Here is a 15956-nt window from a genome sequence, read left to right as displayed (position 1 = left end):
TGTCTGGCCTGTCATTCCTTATGTAAAATATTTTGAGTTCACATCTTCCTATACAAAGACTGTATTTCCTTGGTCATTTGCTACCTCACATATAAATATTGCCAAATAAGAGAATATCAACTTTGTCATTACCCAGACGTCCTTGTGGGGAAGCTATGTGGCCAGAAATTACAGAGAGACAGATTTTGGCTCAGTGTAAGAAAGAACTTTCTAATCATTAGAGCTGATTAGCAGCTATTTTATAAGGTAATACAATTTCCTGTTATAAACCCTCCTACACTGTTGGTGGGAATGCAAGCTGGTGCAACCACTCTGGAAAACAGCATGGAGGTTCCTCAAAAAGTTGAAAATAGAGCTACCCTATGACCCAGCAATTGCACTACTGGGTATTTACCCTAAAGATACAAACGTAGTGATCCAAAGGGGCACATGCATCCGAATGTTTATAGCAGCAATGTCCACAATAGCCAAACTATGGAAAGAACCTAGATGTCCATCAACAGATGAATGGATAAAGAAGATGTGGTATATATATACATATATATATACAATAGAATAGTATGCAGCCATCAAAAGAAATGAAATCTTGCCATTTGCGAGGACATGGATGGAACTAGAGGGTGTTATGCTGAGCGAAATAAATCAATCGGAAATAAGTCAATTATCATATGATCTCCCTGATATGAGGAATTGGAGAGGCAACGTGGGGTGCTTAGGGGGGGTAGGAAAAGAATAAATGAAACAAGATGGGACCATAAGAGACTCTTAATCTCACAAAACAAACTGAGGGTTGCTGGGGGAAGGGGGTTCGGAAGAGGGTGGTAGGGTTATGGACATTGGGGAGGGTATGTGCTATGGTGAGTGCTATGAGGTGTGTAAACCTGGTGATTCACAGACCTGTACCCCTGGGGATAAAAATACATTATATGTTTATAAAAAAGTAGAAAATAAAAAAAATGTAGATGAGGAAGCCCAGGTGTGGGGAGGTTAAGCAATGTATCAGTATTATAAAGCTAATAAATGGCAGAGTTAGAATTAAAAAAAATTCCTATTATAGTAATTCTTTTGCATCATTTGTCAGGGTATTGTTGGTAGGAGACTAAACTGAATAACCATCTTAAAAGATTTTATTTATTTATTTATTTGAGAGAGTGCGCAAGCATGAGTGGTGGGGAGGGACAGAGGGAAAGGGAGATGAAGACTTCCTGGTGAACAGGGAGCCCTATGTGGGGCTTGATCCCAGGACTCTGGGATCACAATCTGAGTGCAAGGCAGACACTTAACCGTCTGAGACACCCAGGTACTCCTGGACTGAGTAACTTCTTAATTGTCTCTTCAATTATGCTTCTATATTCAGTGTCAGTCCTGTTGTTTTTACCTTCTCTGGTAAATGGACCACTTTGCTCTGTGCTTTAACATCCCAGAAGATACAAAGGCATGAAATGTTTTCTTTCTGCCAGAGTTGGAATGAAAATAAATTAGTCACATTTAGGAAGAGCTATTTTGGGAACCACTTAGACTAGTTTTCCTCTAAAAACTGCTTTTTTTCTATAGGGAATATGTAACATGAAAAATATCCTTGGCAGCATTCCTTTTTTTTTTTTTAAAGATTTTATTTATTGGGACGCCTGGGTGGCTCAGTTGGTTAAGCAGCTGCCTTCGGCTCAGGTCATGATCCCAGCGTCCTGGGATCGAGTCCCACATCGGGCTCCTTGCTCGGCAGGGAGCCTGCTTCTCCCTCTGCCTCTGCCTGCCTCTCTGTCTGCCTGTGCTCGCTCTCTCTCCCTCTCTCTCTGACAAATAAATAAATAAAATCTTAAAAAAAAAAAAGATTTTATTTATTTATTTGACAGAGAGAGATTACAAGTAGGCAGAGAGGCAGGCAGAGAGAGAGGAGGAAGCAGGCTCCCTGCTGAGCAGAGAGCCTGATGCGGGACTTGATCCCACGACCCTGAGATCATGACCTGAGCCGAAGGCAGCAGCTTAACCCACTGAGCCACCCAGGCGCCCCTTAGCAGCATTCCTATGTCATTCAGTCCTTTAGGTGCATGGGTTTGAGATCAGAAGTCTTGTTTAATCTTGTCTCTGTTATCTCTTGGCTTTGGGCAAGTTTGACCTTCGGCAAGTCATTTAAGCTTGATTGTAAAGGATGCAGCATGAAATTTAGGAAGGAGTAGAATAAGCAAGGTTAGGTATGAGCAGGATGTTAGGAGTGTTACCAGTCTTTCCTTCAGTATTCAAAGTATGATCTCTTAACATGAGTACTGGCAGCACCTTGAGCTTCTTAGAAATGCAGAATCTCGGACTTCTACCCCAGTCTTCTTTTAACAAAATGAAGTTAAGACCAGAGCATTCATTTAGGACAGCATTTTGTTAGTCTGGTCTGGTCCTAAGAAATTCCTGAGTAATGTGGAGATAGTAGTGATCACCATCACCCTAGCATCACTTCAGTAGAATCACAGGAATGGGGTCTAGGTACTGGTATTTTTTTTTTTTATAAGGTTTTTTTTTTTTTTTTTTAATTTGACAGACAGAAATCACAAGTAGGCAGAGAGGCAGGCAGAGAGAGAGCAGGCTCCCCACTGAGCAGAGAACCCGACGTGGGGCTCGATTCCGAGACCCTGGGATCATAACCTGAGCTGAAGGCAGAGGCTTAAGCCACTGAGCCACCCAGGCGCCCCTAGGTATTGGTATTTTTGAGAGCTAAAGAGACACAGAAGAGAAAGAAGCATGGAAACACTAATATAAGACTATCCTGGCAGATACCCTTTGGGGAACACTAGATGGAAGAGCTTTGAAGTGCACAATAATGCCTGATTTGCCTCTGTTCCAAGCTCTTATGCTTGATATTGTAGTGTGTATCCACAAGTGTTTGTTGAACATAGGACATATGGAGAGCTTTCCTTTCCTTCTTCCCTTGTTTGGAATAAAAACTGTTCTCATATATGTCTTCCTTTGAAAATCTCTTTTCTCCATTTGAAAGTAAGAGAAAAATCACAAGCTCTTCGATTACTCAGAGGTTTACTTAGAGACAATGAAAGGAGTATCCTTCCTGAAGAAAAGTGTCCTGCTGTGAAGTAGTGAGGCATAAGTTTGCAGAGGTTGAGTTGGGTCTAGGCTTAGGAGCTTGGATTTGGTCACTTTGCCTTGGTGAACCATAAATTTTCCTGAGTAGGGGAGGCACATGATTAAATCAGTATTATAGGAAAATTTTGATATTTTGATTTGGAGACTTGAAACAAGGTAAGATTAGAGTACTGAGACTACTATGGAGGCTGTTGCTGTACTCTCTGTTTCAGATTGCAGGAGTTACAGTCCATTCTAGAATGGCTTTAGAGTTCTGGAATGGACAGAGAGAGCTGGATGGTGATGATGTTTTGAGGAAGGGATAGTATTTGAATGCAAAAGGAGACCTAGTTGAATAGGAAGTGGAATAGGAAGATGGCAGTATTGGCAATGTTGTAAAGTAGGTAACATTTATGTCCTCCCTATAAGGATGCCAGCTAGTGTTAGATGTTTTGACTAGTGTTAATTTAAATTTAATTCTGTTAACACTGCAATACCTCATTGTACTCATTTATGGAAACTAGTTCTTAAAGCTTGCTGTAGGTCACATGTAGAACTGGTCATCTGAACTATGACTCTCAGACACCAAAGGCCATTCTCCTTCCTGATTCTAATACATAAAACACAATTATTTTTGTTGTGATTTTGGAATCATTTCTACACATCACATTTTGTATTCAGCATCTTTGCAACCTCATGTCACATTATTTCTCATTATTTCAACTCTGATTAAGTGAAACTATTTTCTAAAAGATACTTGCTTTCTCCTTTTTCTGTCAGTGATATTTCCTCTATTTGAAACTCCTACCCAGCCTTTAACATTTAGTTCATAATTGCCTACTATATCTTCTTTGAATCTTTCCATTATTCCCAACCACTAGTGGTTTTTTTCTTTTTGGAACTTTTCTTTACAAAAATATTATTAGAGATATTGAGAGAGAGAGGAGGAGGAGAAGAGGCAGAGGGACAAGCAGACTGCACTGAGCACAGAGCAGACGTGAGGCTCAGTCCTAGAACCCTGAGATCATGGCCCGAGCTGAAGCCAAGGGTTGGATTTTTTAAAGATCTTATTTATTTATTTGAGTGAGGGAGACAGAGATAGTGACAGAGAGCATGAATGGGGAGGAGAGTGTGAAGCAGGCTCCGCACTGAACAGGGAGCCCACGGAGGGTCTCGATCCCAGATCCCTGGGATCATGACCTGAGCGGAAGGCAGATGTTTAACCCAACTGAGCCATCCAGGTGGCCCCTAAACTTTTATATTCCTGTATTTGCTATCATGTAATTATTTCTTAATAGGATCATTTGAGTTATCCCTAGATATGAAATACTCATCAATGGGTATAAACCATTGAGACATATTTGAAATAATAATAGATACAAAATTATGTAGTTACTGGTACAGGTAAGAAAATTGCTACTTAATTTATGTATGAAGAAACAGGAAAACAGAAAATGACATGGACTTAAGACCTGTCCAAATTGAGAGATCATTTTCTGTTTGGAAGTTCTTGGCCCCAAACAAAGTATCATTTGAGTTTTATTATCCTGTGGGTTTTACAGAAGTGCCACACAGTGCAACCTGAGCTAAATATCTGAAGACCTGACTTAATTTCATAGTTCTTCTACTTGGAAAGTGTGAGTTTGGGCAAATTGTGACTTTTGATCCCTCATCTATAAAACACCAGTCCTTCTTATAATCCCTTTTTAGCTTATTAAGAGAATCAGATTAGGGGCGCCTGGGTGGCTCAGTGGGTTAAAGCCGCTGCCTTCGGCTCAGGTCATGATCCCAGGGTCCTGGGATCGAGCCCCACATCGGGCTCTCTGCTCAGCAGGGTGCCTGCTTCCCTTCCTCTCTCTCTGCCTGCTTCTCTGCCTACTTGTGATCTCTGTCAAATAAATAAATAAAATCTTAAAAAAAAAAGAATCAGATTAGATAGTATAAGTGAAAACTCATTGTAATTTGCTATAAATGTGTTAGATGGCAGTGTAATTATAATGTATTAAAAAAAAGACTGTATTAACAACTGCATCTTTCTTTAGTGTTTTGTTTTTTGTTTTTAATGCAGCTTTCCACAGGCCACAAATCAAACATTGCTAGATAAATTTAAGCATCAGCATGAAGAGAATTCTTACATTGAGTTTCCAGCTGTGATGGAGCCTGCTTTCATCATAAGGCATTACGCTGGGAAAGTGAAGTATGGGGTCAAGGTCAGTAAATTTCTTATTGATATGCCTTAGGGGTGAAAGTGTTTTCTCTACTGTATCATCGTCCCAGTCACACTGCCTTCTGTGCAATTTATGGAGGCTCTTGATCAGTAACAGTTGGAGACGGAGACATTTTATTAAAGGTATTGCTAACATTCAGATTCTACCTTGCAACATATTACTGTTTTATGTGATATTGGTGTTGGTTTCCTCCTACAGATAAGCTCAGTATCAGTCCCAGTCCCTTCTAATCGTTTTCTTTTTTTTTTTTTTAAATCTGTAGAGAGCATCAGTATATCTGGAACCAAATATTTCATTATGTAATTTGTTTACTTTTTCTCTTCTCATCCATGAGACTTAACAGAGGTTTCATGTCTTTATGCACGATTAGGTATTTGTGAGCTTGCACTCCTAATGAATATATTGAAGCTTTTAACTCTTGTGGAGAAGAATCTTCAGAATTGTGGCCATTTCTTTTTTGTAATTAGTGAGCCTGTTACCCTTCAACTACTTGATATTTAAGATTGTCATTTGGTAGTTTCCCAGGCAAGGCAATGATGGTATGGAGAGTAGTAGAGCAATATATTTTCTCTTGGGTATTGAGGTGAAAGTCACAATTAAAATCACTCTTTGACTTAGTCTGTGTGTTAAATACAGACTATGTGTCAGACCCTGTGCTTGGTGTTCAGAACAATGTAGTGATAAACCAGGCAGACATGTTCTTGGCTCGGTATACACATACGTGTGTGTGTGTGTGTGTGTGTGTGTGTAATATAGATAAATGGGATAGTGCCATAAATAAATGCACAAGTCCTAGGAAAGAAAGTAGTGAAATAGTGGAATTTGAATTTGGAGATCCATGAATACCTCTCTGAGAACTTAAGTTTTGAGGGTTAACCTGAAGCAAGTGTTACCTTAGTGAGGAGCTGGGGTGATGTATATTCCAGGCTATGAGATAGAGAATTAGTATGTTAAAATAATTGAAAACAGGCCAGTGTTACTAGATTATGGTGAGCAAGGGAAGTAGTGGCATGAAACAAATTAGAAAATGAATAGCAAATTAATTCTTCATGGCTTTTAGACCAAGTTAAAGGAGTTTGGTTTTTATTGACATTATTATGGGGAACCACGAAAAGATTTTAAACAGGCTGTGATTTGTGTTTTTAAGAGATTGCTTTGATTACTTTGAGGAGAAGGAACAGCAGAGGATGAGAGTAGAAGCTGGCAGATAAATTAGGAGCTTTTGAAAATAGTTGAGTTGAAATGTTAAGGTAAATTGAACCAGGGTGGCGGTATAGATGGAGGAGATGTAGATGATTATGAGATATATTTTGGAGGTATAATTGATAGAAGCTGATTGATGTATCCCAGCTAAGTGACTTCTGGCTGTAGCTGATGGGTGAATTTGAGGTGTTATTTCTGAGATGGAAGAGACAGAAAGGAACAGATTGTAGAACAAACATTAAGAATAACAGAGTGGAATGATAGTTCCCAGGGGCTGTGGGATGGGAGAATTGAGGAAATGTTGGGCAAAGGATACAAACTTGCAGTTAGAAGATGAGTAAATTCTGGAGATCTTGCACAGCATTGTGATTATAATAACATTGTGATAATAGCATTGTCTTCAAAGTTCTTAAGAGTTCTTTTAGGTGTTCTTACCACAGAAAAGGAATGATAGTTATATGACCTGATGGAGGTGTTAGCTAATACTGTTGTGGTAGTCCTATTGCAATATATAAATGTATCAAGTCAGTACATTATATACCTTATACATTACATGTTAGTTATATCTCAATTTTAAAAAAGATTTTGAAAATGTAGTTTAAAACAAAAACAAGAAGACTTGAGCTATGAAGTCATACAATGAGGTGCATAAATCCTAAGTGTACAGATTTCTGTCATGCCCCTTCCTAGCTCATTCTCCCTGACACAGAAATAACCACTACCCTCATTTTTTATCCTTAGTTTTGCTTGTTATTGTTTTTTATGTTAAATGTTATGATTATTACATTTTAGGTAAATGGAATCATACAGTATATACACTTGTGCCTGTGATTAATCATCCTTAAATAGTTTGAAAGTAAAAGAATGGAAAAAATATATATAGAGAAAAAGTATATATAGAAGGTAAAAGGATGAAAAAAATTATATCACCCAAACCCCAAGTATAAGAAATTATTAGCATACAAGGTAGATTTTACTGCAAGAAGTATTACTAAAGATAAAGATGCACATTTCATAAAAATAAAAGGAGCCAGTTTGATAGGAAGACACAACATCAAAAGTTGTATGTACTTACTGATTTGATTCATTATACAAAAACCAAAGGGAGAATAAAAGTAGAACTGGAAAAATCCATCTAGTTGTAGATTTTAATATTTATTTCTTTAGTAGCTAACAGAATAAGATGCAAAATGAGTAAAAACTAAAAAATTGAATAACATTATTAAAAACTGACCTACTTGGCATATCATAAGGATAGCTAGACAGTCTTTGTATGTTTAAACACAACTCTTCTGTGTAACTCATGAGTCAAAAAAGAAATCACAATCACAATGCTAATTTTAGTTATTTATTTATTTATATTTAAAGATTATATTTATTTATTTATTAGAGAGAGAGAGGGAGAGAGACAGAGAGACAGACAGACAGACAGAGATAGCAAGAGTGAACACCAGCAGGGAAGAGCAGGGAAGCAGGCTCCCCACTGGGCAGGAGCCGTACATGGGGCTTGATCTCATGACCTGAGCTGAAGGCAGACACTTAACCATTTGAGTCATCTATGTGCTCCTACAATGCTGATTTAAAACTGAGCATTAATAAAAATGCAACATACTAAAATTTACAGAATCTGTAGCAATTGGTAAGGTGCATTTAAAGCTATGATTTATAATTTTAAATGCATGCGTTAGGAAGAATGGTTGAAAGTAATTATCTAAGCTTCCATTTCAAGAGACTGAAAAAAGAACAGCAGATTAACCCCCCTTCAATTAGAGGGAAATAATAAAGGGAAGACTAGAAATTAATGCAGTAGAGAAATTAACAAAGCCAAATATTTGTTCTTTGAAAAGGTAACAGAAAATAGTAGGATGGAATGGTTTTCGGTATAGAACAGACAATTTTCAGTTCCTGTAGTACTTACTGTGTTTGACCTTTGGCAAGCTTCTTTATCTTTCTGTTTACTTATCAGTAAATTATGGTTTGTAATTATTATACTTTATTAAGTAATTGTTAGAATTGAATAAGTTATGTATAGTATAATTGTTATAAGTTATTTAATATGTATTAAATAAGACGTCTTAATGCCTGACGTCTTATTTGCCCTTGGTAAGTATTAGCCAGTAATGGTGGTGGTGGTGATTTGGATTTGAACATTTTTATCAGTTTTACTAACTTTTATAATATATACTTTTGCTCAAAGGGTGTTAAGGGACAAGCCAAGGACCAAGATTCCTGGCCTGTTTCTCCTTTTCTCCTGTTTTTAGGAGAACAAAGACTAGGAAAGGAAACCCTTAAAGAAGTCCAAACTGCCTTCTGGAAAACATCATACTAGACATGCTCCTCATAGAATTCTGAGTTAAAGAGCTGTTATGTCAAGTTGCACCAACTCTGAGTGATTTACTTACCAACTTTTAATCCTTTTATCTGGGTGTGATTATAGCCAAATGCCTACTCTATACATATCACTCTGGAACATTCTTCCACTGAGTGTAAACTTTTTATTCCCTTTGTCTTTCTGTGGGATATTTTAACCCATTTTCTTCTGTTAAATCCCCTCCATCCCCTATCGGCAAGTGGTTTGTTCTGTCTATTTACAGTCCCTAGGTAATACGTATATTTTCTGCCGTCTCTGTAGGCCTCCTAGGCACATATATTCATTTGCTTTCTTGGTGTCTGTATGCAGATATGGTATAGTGATAATGAGTGGCTGTCTTTGAACCCCTATTCTACTTACTATGTTATAGGGGCCAGGATAGTTAACTTCTCCATGACTGAGTTTCTTCATGTATAAAATAGGAGTAATAATAATATCTATCTCAAGCAATTGGTAGGTGGGTGAAATAAGCTTAAATGAGACAACACATGTAAAGTGCTCAGAAGAGTGCCATGCACATATTACCTTTCAATAAGTGTTACTTGCTGCTGTCGTTATCCTCACCATCTCAAACTTCACTTGCACAAAACTGATCTCTTGATTTCATTTCCTATCCCTAAATCTTCTCTTTTCTCTAGACTTCTCCATATCAATATGGTACCTCCACCTAGTTCCTAAAACCCAAAATATAGGTGTTAACCTTATTCCCTCATTCTTTCACCATGCTATAATACACCAGCTAATTCTTTGCCTTACTTCCAAAACATATCCCAAATATAGTAACTATTTTCCCTTTATGCTATTACCACCAACGTAGTCTTAAATCACCATCACCTTTTGTTTGGATTATTTCAATAGCTGGTCTCCCGTTTTCCATTCCTTACATAAATTCATTCCCTCTGCAGCATCCAGTGGTATTTATAAAATATCATTTAGCTCTATTGGCTTTCTTTTATATTTGAATAAAATCTACAAACTCCTAACTCAGGCTTGCAATACCTATTTATTTGCCAAATCTTCCACCACTCTCACCCTTGCCCAGAATGTTCCAGCTCCTGGTCTTACTGTTTGTCTACTAACTTGTCCTACCACCTATACATAATAGGTGTTGTATTCTCTTTGTTTGGAACACTGTTCCAGTCTTTGTTTGGAACACTGTTCCTTGTCTTCTCATGTCTTCTCATGTCTGGCTCCTTTCTTTTATTCAACTGTCTGGTTATTTTATGTGATACCCTTCAGAGAGGCTCTCTACTTAACAAGCTACAATAAAATTGTGGAATATTTACTGTCATCTAAATGTATTATAGAATAGTTTTAGGATTGTCTGGGACTTTATCGAAGGTGTGTGTGGTCTACCTAGAACAGAACTCACTTCTATAGTCCTTAGTAAACCACTTTTCAAACATGTCACCTATTATCTTCTTGGTTTAATAATTTTTTCAAAAATAACGCTGATACTTTTTTTGTGTAGGATTTCCGGGAAAAAAATACAGATCATATGCGCCCTGACATTGTAGCTCTTCTAAGAAGTAGCAAGAATGCATTTATCTCTGGGATGATTGGAATTGATCCTGTAGCTGTTTTCCGATGGGCAGTTCTCAGAGCTTTTTTCAGAGCCATGGTTGCTTTCAGGGAAGCTGGGAAAAGACACATTCAGACAAAAACTGGTAAGCAGTAGATACTAGTATTCTACCATACTTAGCTTTTAATTTTTTACCTCTCTTAAGGAGTAGAGACATAATAATTTTGTTCTCTTTTATTTTCTTAACCATATCCTAACATCATTTTCAGATCTGATTAGTTCCAGAGTACTTCATATAATTGAGTTTAGTGAATACATGGTATGTGTTTATATATATGTGTTGGTACATTTTTATTAATAAATACTCAGAGGAGTAATGTATGTAAAGCACCTGATATTCAATAAGTACTTTTAGTAAGACATTGGTAAATTTTTAAACAAAAAACCGAAATGATACTTTGCCATTTACTTATATAGAATTAAATATTGATAACCTTTATTTTCTTATGCAATAGTTTTTATGCAGATGAAACAATTTAATGTAGAAGCATAAATCAGGAGATAGAAAAATTGGATGGAGATAGGGGGCAGTTTAGTGGAGATAACCTTACTTCAGAAATCAGTGAAGTGTCATTTCTTCTCTTGAGTGATTTTGTGACTATTAGCAGTTTTTTTCTTTTTTAAAATACTGTCTTCAGAATTGTGGGGGTAAAGCCAGGTAATAATAGATGAATCTGTTTATGAATGTTAATTTTCTTTTCTTCCTACCCTTAACTCAGTTCACTGGATTTTACTTTGAAATTTAGAAATGAATGGAGTAGGATACTTTCTCTGTGTCTCTTCCCCTTAAATCATGAAATACCATAGTTCACAATCTGCATGAAGGTATCTTATCTTCATAAGCATTTGTTACCTAATGAAAATCACAGTGTAAAAAAAAGAAAAAGAAAAAAAAATATTCACACTTTTGCTTACTGCAGCTCTAGCCTTAGATAGACCATTGCTGCACTGCATAGTGAGGATTTACTAATATATATGTAGCCATTTAAAATAAAGTGTTCTGTCCAGAAAAGCTTCAGTAGAAGCACACTGGACCCATCTGTACTTTCAGGACTCCCAGATTTACTTATATGGATTTTCAGCATGTGCACTAGCAGTAAAACTTTTAAGTTCAGCTTTTGCATATTCCAAATGAATACTTATATTTGGGAGATTGTATTTCTGAAATGAGAGGGAAAAGCTAATTGAACTTAGTTTCTGTATTTCAGATTATAATATGTACAAACTGGCCTTTGTAAATAGGGAGAAATACAGTATTTTGGAAAATAAAAGGAATATCTTAAACCAACTTTACCTTTTACAAAATTATCTCTAAGAGGCTTTCTTTGTAAAAAACTCTAAGGAAAAGTTTTTTCTTTTAATTTAAGATACATTATTATTTATCATAGTGGATTTACCAATTTTGAAAATTGTAAAAAAGTATTCTACTAAGATATAACTGACTATGAGAAGAAACTTTTCTTGTATTTACTATTGAAAATATTGCTTTCTAAAAAGATTAATCACATTGTTTTTGTGTTCTTTTGGTATATAAAATCTTATTTGTGAAAGCTGGTTGTATGTTTATTATTATCCTTTGGTACACAGATACAAAATGTTATTAATGATCAACAAAATGATAGTGTATTATTTCTACTTTGATCATGTCTAGATTCTTCTTCTTTTGTAGTCTAATTTTTCTTTCTGGCCAGCACAGAGCATCCATATAATAAACTTTTTGAATACTCTTTTATTTAAGGCTATAACATGCATATAGAAGAAAATTGTGCCCACAAAAATGGATAGCTCTGATAATTATTACAAAGTGAACACACCCTGAAACACTCATCTAGATTAAGATGTAGAATATTACCAACAACCTGGAAGTCTCATTGGATAAACTTTTTAAATTTCACTTTTTATCAAGAAAAAGAAAAGTCATAGTTCATTTGTATTTTGATTGAGCAGATTTGTTACAGGAAATAATTATATTGCAGTATATTACTATCAGTGCCAGTATTTAGCATTTTTGCTCCTTCTGCATGGATTTAGGATAAAAGGGTGCCATAAAATTAGAACATTATAGCATTACAAAATAAAAACTAACAGAATAATTGTGAAAATGGATAAATAATAGTTTTGGAACTTTTAAAATGACCATGAATAGTATGGAGACATAGTGAAAATGAAATATTGGAATTAGAGATTATTTAAGTAGAAGTGGAATTTAAGTAGAATTTAAGTGGAATTTAAGTAGAAGTGGAATTATTTAAGTAGAAGTGAAAGGCAGAAGGTAATCAAGTTCAGATTTTGAATGAGACTAAGAGATCAAAGATAATCTTTTAGGGAAGAAAGATGATGTTGACTACAGATGCACAATATATTTTTACTTCCTTTGAGAGTATATTTACAAAAAATAGTGTCTCTTAGCTAAATTGCTAATAAATATCCTGATACTAAACTAAAAAATCTTGGATTTTCTTAGGGAATTCCCTGACATTCTTTTTCTTCATCAAGCCATCCAAACACAAATAATATCAAATTAAATCTACTTTTTGACTGTTATTTTCATAGACTTCCAGATTAAGGAACACAATTTAAGACTTTTAAATAAAAATTCAGTTTATTCTTTTCAAGAATTGATTTGTTATAATTGCATAATGTATATTGTGGTGATCAGAAAACCATGCAGTGTTCTTAGTGGAATTATATAAGTAGGCAGTGTGAGTGAAGCTACATATTGGCCCTGCTGGGACTTAGAGTGAGAAATAGTAATGATTTGTTTGGTCAGCAAACAGACTTTACAGAATTAGTTCAGGATAGTAGCAACAATTACGTGAAACGGCAAATCCTGGGAAGAAGGGAGACTCTGATTTCTAGAGTTGCCATGTTATATTATTTGAAATATCTGGTGTTCTACACAAAATTCTGAAACACACACACACACACACACACACACAAAAGAAAAGAAAATGACCTGTATGTGTGAAAAAAGGAATCAATAGAAACTATTGCTGAGGAAAGCCAGACTTTGAACTTACAAAAGTCTTTAAGCTATTTTAAAAATGTTCAAAGGCAGCCATATCTGAAGAACTAATGGGAAAGTATGAGAACAGTGTCTCACTAAATATAAAATATTTTATAAAATATTTATTTATATGTGTGTGAGAATTTATATGTGTGTGAGAAGAGCTCAGCAAAGGATTTGAATAGGCGAGGCCAGAATCAGTGAACTTAACCACAGAGCAGTTGAGATTATCTGTTCTAAGCAACAGAAAGAAAGAAAGAAAGAAGAATGAATAGGAATGAAGAGAGCTTTTAGACCTGTGGGACACAATAAAGTACCCTAGCATCTGGCAGTTTAGAAGGACAAAGAAAGGGGTAGTAAGAATGTTTCAAGAAATAATGGCCAAAATCTCTTTAAATTTTCTGAAAAAACTATATACCCAAGAAGATCAACAACCCACAAGGATCCAAACTTAGATACATCATAATTAGATTGTCCTGAGATAGAAAATATTGAAAGCATCAGGAGAGAAGTAATTCATGTACAAAGTGTCCTTAGCAAGATTGACAATTGATTCATCATCAGGAACCATTGAGGCTAAAGGGCAATACTGGACATATTCAGAGTGGAAAGAAAAAAGAGTCAAGAATTCTGTATTCACAAATCAAAACCACAGTACCTTATACCAGTCAGAATGACTGAAATTAACAAATCAGGAAATGACAGATGTTGGTGAGGACATGGAGAAAGGGGAACCGTCCTACACTGTTGTTGGGAATGCAAGCTGGTGTACCTGCTCTGGAAAACAATATGGAGGTTTCTCAAAAAAGTTGAAAATAGAGTGGTGCCTGGGTGGCTCAGTCGTTAAGCATCTGCCTTCAGCTCAGGTCATAATCTCAGGGTCCTGGGATTGAGCCCTGCATTGGGCTCCCTCCTCTCCCCTTAGCAGGAAGCCTGCTTCTACCTCTCCCACTCTCCTGCTTCTCCCTCTCCCACTCCCCTGCTTGTGTTCCTCTCTCACTGTCTCTCTCTCTGTCAAATAAATAAACAAAATCTTAAATTGAAAGAAAGAAAGAAAGAAAATAGAGCCTCCTACAACCCAGCAATTGCATTACTAGATACTTTACCCCAAAGATAAAAATGCAGTGATTTGAAGGGGCACCTGCACCCCAGTGTTTTTAGCAGCAATGTCCACAGTAGTCAGACTATGGAAAGAACCCAGATGTCCGTCGACAGATGAATGGATGAAGAAAATGTGATATATATACGCAATGGAATACTATTCAACCATCAAAATAATGAAATCTTGCCATTTGCAATGATGTGGATGGAACTAGAGGGTTTTAGGCTAAGCGAAATAAGTCAATCAGAGAAAGACAATTACCATATGATCTCGCTGATACGTGGAATTTAAGAAACAAAACAGTATCATAGGGGAAGGGAGGGAAAAATAAAACAAGACAAAATCAGACAGGGAGACAAACCAGAAGAGATCATAGGAAACAAACTGAGGTTGAAGAGGGGAGGAGAGTGGGGTGATGGGGAAACTGGGTGATGGACATTAAAGAAGGCATGTGATGTAATGAGCACTGGGTATTATGTAAGACGGATGAATCACTGAATTCTACCTCTGAAACTAATAATATACTGTATGTTAATTAATTGAATTTAAATAATTAATTCCATATTCAATAAAACTACCCTTCAAAGTGACTGTGAAATTAAGACATTTGTGGATAAACAAATCCTGAGCTAGTATTATCAGATCTGCCCCACAAGAAATATTTCAGTGAGTTCTGGCTGAAATGAAAGGAAATTAAATAGTAACTTGAAAGCACTTGAAGCCCATTAAAGGCAACTATAGAGTGAAGTATAATAAAATATAGTATGAATATATTTTTTTACATTTTGAAACTTTTTTCTCTAATCTGATTTAAAAGACAACTGTACAAAGCAATAATTATAAATCTTTGTTGATGGGCATGACATTTTAAGGGTGTAATTTTTATGACAGTAACAGCATAAAGGAGGAGGAAGAGAATGGAGCTATAGAAGAGAAACATTTTTTTTTATTAACATGTAATGTATTATTAGCCCCAGGGATACAGGTCTGTGAATCACCAGGTTTACACACTTCACAGCACTGACCATAGCACATAGCCTCCCCAATGAAGAGAAACATTTTTATATACCGTTGGACTTAAGCAATTTTTAAATCCAGGCTTGATTGTTATAAGATGTTAATTATAATTCCCTTGGTATTTGCAAAGAAAATAACTAAAAAATAATATGGTAATATAAATGACCAAAAAATAAGAATATACTAGAAAACATCTGTTTAATACAAAAGAAGACAGTATTAAATAGAGGAATAAAAATAATGTGTAATAAGACATATATGGAAACTCAACAACACAGGCCACTTGTTGCATGTATCACAAATCACAAATGTATGGTTGTATTTATGTGAAATGTCTAGAATAGGCAAATCTGTAAAGGTAGAATGTAGATTAGTGTTTG

At 35.9% G+C, this 15956-nt stretch overlaps 1 protein-coding gene across 7 annotated transcripts in view; it reads left to right on the top strand.

The window, feature by feature from the left end:
* Positions 1 to 15956, top strand: part of MYO9A (myosin IXA) — a 321690-nt gene that overhangs the window by 144694 nt on the left and 161040 nt on the right. For all 7 annotated transcript variants that reach the window (XM_044231266.1, XM_044231267.1, XM_044231269.1 and 4 more), the window contains 2 exons: positions 5135 to 5276; positions 10340 to 10535. In XM_044231266.1, the coding sequence (XP_044087201.1) occupies positions 5135 to 5276; positions 10340 to 10535 (338 nt within the window). The remainder of the gene's footprint in view (positions 1 to 5134; positions 5277 to 10339; positions 10536 to 15956) is intronic.

The sequence above is a fragment of the Neovison vison genome, chromosome 13 (assembly GCF_020171115.1).
Source record: "Neovison vison isolate M4711 chromosome 13, ASM_NN_V1, whole genome shotgun sequence".
NCBI lineage: Eukaryota > Metazoa > Chordata > Mammalia > Carnivora > Mustelidae > Neogale > Neogale vison.
Note: the sequence above shows the minus strand (reverse complement) of the source record. Positions and strands in the feature narration are given on the sequence as shown.